The 9,887-nt window shown below is 32.5% G+C and overlaps 1 protein-coding gene across 1 annotated transcript; it reads right to left on the reverse strand.

Annotated features, from left to right (window-relative positions):
- Positions 1-3,552: 3,552 nt before the first annotated feature.
- LOC131639901 (calcium uniporter protein 2, mitochondrial-like) lies at positions 3,553-8,568 on the reverse strand. The gene is made up of 2 exons (XM_058910346.1): positions 7,950-8,568; positions 3,553-6,155 (listed from the first exon to the last, which is right to left on the reverse strand). The coding sequence occupies exons 1-2, from the start codon at positions 8,493-8,495 to the stop codon at positions 5,682-5,684; spliced, it is 1,020 nt and encodes a 339-aa protein (XP_058766329.1). The 5' UTR covers positions 8,496-8,568; the 3' UTR covers positions 3,553-5,681.
- Between the last annotated feature and the right edge of the window lie 1,319 nt (positions 8,569-9,887).

The following is a 9,887-nucleotide window of genomic DNA, read 5'->3' on the forward strand; positions in this document are numbered from 1 at the left end:
GGGTCTCCCACCTTAGACGGCGCCGATTCTGAATGCCTAATTTTCACTTTGAGACTTGTGTATTAGATGGCTGGCATCCAGGTGTAAGTAAAATCTCAAACAAGTAAAACAGACAGCTTGTTTACATCGTAAATTTTTTACATTATTGATTATCGTATAGGACCAAATGTAATGGATAGTTGGTCTCAACATTATTGAGGAGGGACTTTTATTAACAATAATTCTATGCAAAACTGGCTCCAGAAGTTGTTGATGTTTGAAATATGTAACCATCGTTAAAAAAAACTATTAAACTCTCTCTATCACATTATTATTAAATAAAAATAAACAATAGTGACATCATAAATAGAGACAAAACACACACACACATATATATATATATATATATATATATATATATATATATATATATATATATATATATATATATATATATATATATATATATATATATATATATATATATAAATAGAGACAACATAATCCACGTCACACCAAAACGATAGACCTAATATTAGAACAAAAAGATGAAAATAAAAACAAAAAATAATAAAAGTTTTCTAAATTGTCTGGAGGAACATGAGGAATGTCTAAAAAAAACATTTGTATAATGACTCCACCATCACCTATTATAGTTTGGGGAATGTCTAATCCTGAATGGCTAATAGCATAATAGAGAACATCTTCTGTTGTTAAACAAAAAGGGATCTTTTCCACTTTAAATCTCAACCCATCTACAAACACCGTAACCTCAACAATTGTCAACCTTGGTGATCAGAGATGATAAAGAGCCTAATGAAAATAATACTTAGTGGAGATGGTCAACGTTGATCAGAGATGATAAAGAGCCTAGGGAAAATAATACTTAGTGGAGATGGTCCAAGGCTTGATCTCAATTTCTTGCTAAGATGAGTCGTAAACCACTTAAATGCATCATCAACTTTAAAATCTATGAGAGACACTCATTTCCTCCAGGATGTGGCGGAGCAGATCACGACCGATCAACCTCCTAATGGTGAGAAAAATATCTAGGAATCATATCTAGTGGATAAGATATCACACTAGAGACTTGAAGCACCTAGAATGTCTCTCTATCTCCACTTAACCAAAAAGGCCAAATTGACCAAACGGAGATCCCAAATTCCCAAATCATCCATATGCTTGAATTTGCAAACTTCAACCCACTTGACCCAAACAATCTTAGGATCACCTTTACTCCCTCCAAAACGAAACCTTCTTTAGATTCTTACGATTCTCTTCCAAACATTGGCATGCATTTGGAAAAAGGACAAGAAGAAAATAAAGATAGAATTAAGTATTCCGTTGAGTACCCTTATATACTTAAAGGGAATGGACCAGTGTTTTAAAAACCGGACTGGACCGACCGGTCGGATCGGTCGAACCGGGAACCGGCCAGGTAACCGGTCTGGTTCAATAGTTGGATCGGGAATGTCATTGAACCGGTGTGAACCGGTCAAAACCGATGTAAACCGCTAAAACCGGGAAAACCGGCGGTTTTTGTGAACCGACGGTTTTAATGTATTTTTAAATTTTTTTAATTTTAAAATATTAAAATAACTTCGTTTTGACTATTTTAGTTAAAAATTAAAATAATAAATCAAATCAAATAAATAAAAAAAAATTGTTGCAGATGTAATTGATTTTGTTACCCGATAATTTTGATATTGAAGAAGGAGATCCCAACGTTGAAATAATTTTTCTTTTATTGAACTTAAATTTAGTAGACAATGGAATTATTTTGTTATATATTATTCAATTACCTTATGTTGCGATTAAACTTTTGTTTGCAATTATATTTTATAATTATCTACTTTTATTGTACGTGATACCTATGCATAAAATTTGAATTTAAATTATGAAGTTGTGAATTTTTTTATAATATGATGTTTTCAAAAAATTTAAGTGTTAGTTATATTTTGTAGAGACTAAATCATCCGGCTTGACCAATTTTATACCTATATAATTTTGTTATAACGACCGGTCTATACCACCGAGTTATCCAGTTTAACCCGGTTTAGTCACGCGGTTCGACCAGTGACCCAGTGGTTCGACCAATAAACCAGTGACCCAGTACCTTCACCGGTTTGATGTCCGGTCCGGTTTTTAAAACACTAGAATGGACTCTTGCTTATAATGGATAAATTTTCTATCTAAGTCCAAAAAGGCATGATCTACATTAACTCCAATGAGACAGATTTTCACAAAATTAAACTGAAGATCCGAGGAAAACTCAAAACTTTAAAGAATAGTCTTAATAGTACATTGATTATCTATAGAAACACCTGCTAGAATAATTGTATCATCCATATACTAGATATGGGAGACACTAAGATTCGAGGAACCAACTCTAAACTCGAAGAAGATGCCAAGACCCACCGCCCTAAAAAACAAACCAATTAGGCCTTTTGGTACAAGCAGAAAAAGGAAAGAAGCTAATGGACTACCTTGCTTCAAACCCTTATGGATGCTAATTTTTTAAGTTGGACAACATTTAGCCAAAACCACGAGATTTCCATATAAAACACAAGCATGCATCTAGATCTTCACTTGGCATTAAACCTAAACATGATAAGCATATAACTCAAAAATTACAACAAACTGAATCATACATTTTTTCAAAGTCCAACTTAAAAATGAGGCGGGATATTTTGGTTATGTTAACCAGATCCACCAAATCGTCCATTGTCGTCGTTCTACCCACTAATAATCTATCTTTAAGAAGCGTCTATTGGTTCAAGAAAATGAGGTTATCCATCACCCCGACAATTCTAGCTACCAGAACTTTAGTAACTAACTTATAAAGAGATCTCATTAAAGAGATAGGTTAAAATTCCCCTACTAAGGAGGAGTCAACCTTAAGAATCAGGGTGACAAAATAAGAAGATACGGAACAAGGAAAAGAAGCGAATTAATGGAATTGACTAAACATCATCTTTAGATCCTCTCTAAGAAAAGGCCAAAAACTTCTTCAAAAAAGAGAAGTTAAATACATCTGACTTTAGGCTCTTATTTCCATCATAAGAGGCTACTACATTGTCAATCTCCAAAAATAGAAAAAGAGAGGTAAGATGAGCACTAGCCTAGCTAGCGAAGGATCGAAAACTAACATCATCCAATTGCAGACGATCTTCCAAAGGTTTCTTTAGTTGATTAGAGAAAAAAAAAATCAACCATCACAAGGAGGATCTCTGCAACCCCCTCAATCCTTCCATCACCCACCTTAAGAGCTATGATTTCATTTCTCTTACTATTTCACACAAGCATGGAAGAATTGACATCACCTTCCTTAAGTCTTTTGGCTTTAGAACTCCAAAAGCATTGAGAATCTTTAATTCTAAGACCCGCAATAACTTTCGACCTGACAACCACCTCATCAACAAAAAGAGCACAAAGGTCAGGTCGGGAGTCAAGAGAACTCACCACTTCTCTTAGGCTATGTTTGGGAGTTTGGAGGGGAGGGGAGGGGAAGGCTTCAAAAAATAAAATTTTAAAAAAATATAGGAAAATATTTGACATTTTTTGAAAAAATGATTTTGTTTAGAATGATAAAAGAGTCATTATCATTAATATATTTTTAATTTTGGGAATACTATAACAATTTAAAAGATATTTGGAACATTTATGTAAGCCCTTCAAAACCCTCCAAAACCCTCCTTCAATACAATTTTTGAGTTCCCCCATTTTATGGGGTTTTTGGTGTTATGAATAAACTCAAACCCTCCAAAACCCTCCTACCCAAAATCTTTTTATCCTTTTCACCCAATTCTTCATATTTTTCAAAGCCCTCCCCTCCCTTCCCCTCCAAACTCCCAAACATAGCCTTAGGAAATCAATTTGGAAGTCAAGGTTGCCAATAACGTTTTTATCCCAAACTTTCACCACCCTTTCAAGAAATTGAGTTTCTCTTTAAGGACAAATTCTTTCCAACTAGAGGATATGAAATCATTCCAATTGGTATGAACTGCCTTTCTACATAGTCACCATGAAAAAGTCATTGATTATTAAATCTAAAAGTCTTCAGACCCCATGATTAATTGAAATATCTAATAATAATCAGACAATAATATGAGACATCTCTAGGAAGAACTCCCTAAGAGACCACGCCCTACAAATTCCACTAACCATCATACATCAAAATCTTATCCAGCCTACTAAGATTACTCACATTAGACTGGAATTAGGTAAAACTCCTACCTAAGATAGCAATGTCAACCAATTTCATAGGAGAGATGAAATTGTCGAAGGAGGAGCGATCCGCACTAGCAGTGCTACTAAAAAAGCCAACCCGTCCAACCCTCTCATCTCACTCAGTGATCAAACAAAATTAAAATTCCTTAAAACACATCTCAGAGTATTTTACTTATATTAGCCGTGTCTAAATTAAATATTTATAAATATATTACTTCTCTTTCACTTTTCAGGGAATCATCCAAATTGACAAGTATTTTTCTTTTCGACACATAAAAAATATAGAAATGAAATAGAGGAAGAAGGTCCACATAGCCCATTATATATGAATTTGATAAAAAGTAATTTTGAGATAAGTTATTCTACTTTATAATTTATTATCAACAATGAATTTTATTAATATAACTGTTGATTAATGTCATAATATAATTACATCATACTTTATATATAAATTTAAAATTTTAATTATGTAGTATAACTATTGATACTTATGTTTTTTAAATACTACTTATATAAGGAAATATTTATTGCATTTTCAATATTTCATTGAAAAATAAGAATGAATTCTTTTGAATTTTTCAATTTTTAAAAATCACTTTATAAAAAGTAGCTCCGCACTATCAATTATTTTATTGACTTTAAAGACATCTCAAATTTGTTTTAGATTTATAATAGTTTGAATACTTTTCCAAGTGGTCTTACCTATTTTAAATATATTTTGAAATTTATTATATGAAATGACAATGATGAGTTTTTATTGGTTGTTACTTGTATAGAAGAAATTTACTGTCAAAAAAATTACAGTGACAACTGACCACAGCAATAGCTCATATTAGTTTTAAAGAAGATTTGATTTTTTTTAGGAGAATTCAATCACACCCTTTTAATTTTGTTAAAAACAAAATTCAATTTAATTAAATATAAACAGACATGACACGTATTGTTTAGATGTTAGGTACCAACAAAATTAAAACGGTGGGGATTTTGTTGACCTTACTCTCTTACAAAAGCAAAAGTCAAAAACAATTTGGTGCAAATTTATACCAAATACATTGCAGGTGGGGATTTTGATGATTGCAGGCTAATAGTGCAAATTTATTTAAGGATAATAGTGTATTTGATGATTGCAGGTGGGGATTTTGTATCTAGAACTGTCTATGGTTGATATATGGCAAAAAGATGTGTACAAATTTGTTGGTAAATTTAATTAAGAAAACTTTGTTTAGACTGCATTAGAGTTCACCCAAGCTTCTCTGGGCCAGGTGATTGCAATGTATTCAAAAAGGTTAATATGTTGTTAAACAAAAGGCAAAAAAAAAAAAAAGACTCAGTAGCTATTGTACATAAAGCCGCACCTAATTCTATCTCACCCTCGTAATACCATTTTCATTTTACTTCAGTTTTTGTTACTGTCTTAGCAATAATCGGATACAGTTACTCATATTACCAACCAACGAACGACCTGATACAGGTCAAAAAGATCTCTGAAATTGGTTCAATGGATGAACAGTAGTTGAATTCAACTCAGAAGATGATGCCAGTGGCGAACCATCCTTGAGTTGATTATACCTTGCAATGTCAAAATTGTGAAGTTTCATCAGACGCTTCTGCTTAGTGCTGAAGCGGCTCTGATAGAAACCTTCAAAGCAAGGTTCTTTGGATGTTCTCATGAAGAATGTGTAGCCAGCCATGAAGTACATTGAGGTCACATAGAAGCATATGGGCTCCATTACATCCCAGTTAAGCTCCCAGAATGTGAGCCTCATGAATGCTAATGTTTGTACCGTCAGAAAACCGAGTCCGCCCCAGAGCTCACGGCGGACCCCTGCGGCAGCTTTGTTGTCAATAGCAGCTTTCACTTTCTCCATTTCTTCAAGTTCTTTTGTTTCTGCATCATTAGGTTTTTGTCCTGGTACAGGGAGCAGAGCCTGGATTGTTTTTGCTACCTGCATCACAAATTTGAGAGAGTTTGGGTAAACATAGCTCAATTTTATTTATTTTTTACTCTCAACCTTTACTTTGGTAATTGCATTTGTATCCAAAAGAAGCATAAAAAACTAAATCATTGTGTAACCTTTACACAACTTGGCTAGGATCAGACAAAGGGACTTAAATAAAATAAAATAGCAGACGTGTATACAATTAAAATAAAGAAAGAGATAATCTAAAAGAATCACTTATTCACGAAGGTCCTGACTTTTATGAAAATGTATCGATGATGGGAGAAATTTAGCAGATTGATTGTCTGCCGCTCCACCAAAAATGGAGAGCAGATAGCAAGATAGAGAAAACATAAAATAAAGTTACAGGATTCCAGGAAGTTGCCTCAGCCATATTCAGCTTGGTCAAAACGAATCAACTCATTACATTGCACCTTGTCACATAGCTAACGTGCAATGTAATGTAACATACACAACTTGTCACAAATCTATGACTTGAAGAAATCTGTACAAGTTGATCTGCCTCTATATATTAATTAATGAATAAATGGACAACCACTTCCACAAGACCTTTTACCTCAGCAGTAAAATGCAAGAAACGACATAAATAAAACCAATTAAAGATTACACATACAGTTTATACTTAATAGTATAATAATGTATATTAATTTGCATTTATTTATTTTGATGTCAAAATTAAACTCACACACAGGCCAAGAGAATATCATTTTCTATTCGAACATTTAATATAAATTATTTTTATATGAATAAAATAAAAATAATCCAAAATTAAATAAAAGTAAAATATTTAGCAATATGTGTATATAGACAATAAATTATTCATAAATGCTTAAAAAGAATTTTGACTAGATAAGCTTAATAAATAATTATATAATTATTTTGAAAAATTACTTATAATTCAGATAAGATTGTAATAAGTGCTCAATTATTTATTCTTCACATACATTGAATAGTCTTCAAAAAAATTAAATTTGTTTTTTACCAAAAATTCAAATGTATATAATATTATAATTTTCTGTTTATATTTAAGACTAAAAGAGTATTATTAATCAAAATTCATTTCCCCAAGCCTAAAATTATTTTTTAAAATTGATTGAAGAATTGATGTATCTAGTCACTATATAGACCAGATATGAGTTGTTCAATTAATTAAAAAATAGTTAAATTTATTAATTATTGTATCCAAAAATAAAAAATAAAAACTTGTTAACTATTGAGTAAAAAAAAAGTTATTTTTATCCATGGAAATTCCAATTGATGAGCTAGACAAAGTCAGGCTCCCAATTATCATGGATATGTAAAAATAAAAAACATTTTTTTTATTAATATAATCAATAAAAATAAATAAAAACTCCCCATAATGGAGGAAGGTGTGAAAGAGTAAGGGCTTTCGGCAGCCCTTAATTTACCATCTCAAACGGAGAATCCTTTACACGTTTTAGATCTCAGCAAACAACAAACTCTCTATTTCCTGTTCAAAAGTAAAGAAAAATAACCACAAAACCTCATCAGTTTTCAGCCATCTCAAATTCACGGCCTAAAATTAAACTTAATTAATTAACAAAATTATTGCGCCGATCGATGAAAAGTTCCGAAACCTATCTTTGAATCTTAACAGTATTTTTCTCCATCATGAACCACTCTGTATCAGCCCACAAATTAATACACAACACAACGGAACATATAAAACAAAACAAAAAACAAAATCGGAATAATAAAATTAAATTAAAATAAATTAAATTAGATTAAAGCATAATAGAAAATGAAATTGAAATTTACCTGTTCAGGTTTCAGAAAAACGACGTCGCCTAAGATGATTACAGTTGCGGAATCGTCCAGTATTTTCGCAATCTGCTTCGCTTGTTCTCGATCGGAACAATTCTCGCCGCACATTTGAACAAACTCCGAGTACGACACGCAACTCTGCTGGATCTTCCTCAGCTTCGACTTCACCGCCTCAAGCTGCGCGGCTCTCAACAATTTCCGAACATCTTGGACTTCCACCGCCGATTTCTCCTTCTCCGGCGGACTCAACCCGTCCAACCGGATCCGGTTCTTCGCAATGTCCATCTCCCGGAGTTTCTGGATTAGACTCTCCCCGGCAGGATGCGGAGATCGGACCTCCGGTCGGAACGCGGCTCTCTTATGGAGAAACCTACGGAAAACACCGTCGTCCCCGGGCTCCGGGGCAATGTCGCGCTTGGCGGCGGTGGAAGGGATCCGCGATTGAAAAGAAGAAGAGGAAATGCGACAATTCGAGAGCGATTGCGACGACATTTTTGTGATGTTTAAGAGACGCTGAGTTAGGGTTTTCTTAAACGCCATTGATAGAGATTAAAGAAATGAAATTCTAGAGAGAATGAAAGTGTTCAATGGATTGTCTTGAAGTAAGATAGATAGGAAGGGTATTTATAGGTGTCCCATAAAAACGGAGAACACTCGTTAACGTTTTGTAAATCGCTCAATTATTTATTTTTCTAATTTTATTTTATTATTATAAACAAATAATAGAGATAACGATTACGAGAATTTGTCCACGAAAACGAATATTCGGCTATTTAGTGCTTAGAGGGACGATAAATTGAAATTAGGGTTCACGGGGTTAATTGATAACCGTACACGTGTACGAAGATGGAGAATAATGACTAAGTCGATGACAGATTTTAACCGTGTAAGATATGGATAAGTAAAGGTTAAATTATAGCTGTTGTATTTCTGTAGGTAATAATTTAGTATTATTTATTCTATATTAAAATGAAAAGATAAATTTAAGATTTTAATTTTAATTTTAAAAGTGTTAAAGTCTAAATTGGGATGTGAGAGGAGGTTAGTTCTGGGGCTGGTTCTTAGCTGTGTGGGGTGTTGTTGACTCGGTTGTAACCTGAACTAGTAGATTATTATTTTTATTTTTAGTGAAGAAAAAGAATAGGTATAGTAGATTATTATTTTTATTTTTAGTGAAGAAAAAGAATAGGTGTGATCACTATCAAAATTTCTAAGATTATCAAAGATCATCAAAGACTATCGGAATTATAGTTAAAGAAGTAAGTGAAATGGATTGATTAGAATGCTAAAATGGGCATTCTTTGCATGGGATAGGGGAAGTAGGGGAATGAGAGAAGGGTTAGGACAAATAGATGGAATTTACAAAAATCACCATTTTTCCTCCAAATTACATAGTGGACCATTAGTCATCAAATTTATAAAATAATAAATTTACTATTTTTTTTTTGTTAATTTTTAAAAATTAATAGAAAATTAACTAATAAGAATGAAATTTAGTAGGACCGTTATGTATGAATTGGTGGTATATTATTTGGGTAAATGTGCACCTTTGGTCCCTCTTTTAAAATGACATAACATGTTAGTATTTCTTTTGGCATATAGTTAGTCATGTGACTCTCTTCATCCATTTCATAAAGTTAGTCATGCTAGACCGGTCCTTCAAATTAGGAATACATTCCCTAGATTTAAGTTAGTCCATAAAAATATATGTTTTTAATATATATTTGAGAATATAATTATAAATTCCTAGTGTAAATTATTTCCGTTGAAAATTCCAGTATATGGTTTTAATAATAATTTTTAACAACTTTTTTAAAATATTCATGAATTTGTTGCTGGACAAATATTTTTCACTTACTAATTTGAATATGGTACATGAATATATGTATATACTTTGTGGCTGAGTGTGAATGTGAGATTATTCATGAATAT

The sequence above is a fragment of the Vicia villosa genome, linkage group LG1 (genome assembly GCF_029867415.1).
Source record: "Vicia villosa cultivar HV-30 ecotype Madison, WI linkage group LG1, Vvil1.0, whole genome shotgun sequence".
In the NCBI taxonomy this organism is placed as follows: domain Eukaryota; kingdom Viridiplantae; phylum Streptophyta; class Magnoliopsida; order Fabales; family Fabaceae; genus Vicia; species Vicia villosa.

What these genes read in the sequence shown, in the direction of transcription:
- LOC131639901 (XM_058910346.1), bottom strand. Translation starts at nt 8,495, where the DNA reads ATGGCGTTTAAGAAAACCCTAACTCAGCGTCTCTTAAACATCACAAAA. An exon ending in TTTTTCTGAAACCTGAACAG is followed by an intron (nt 6,156 to 7,949) that starts GTAAATTTCAAT and finishes TTTGTGATGCAG; the next exon opens with GTAGCAAAAACAATCCAGGC.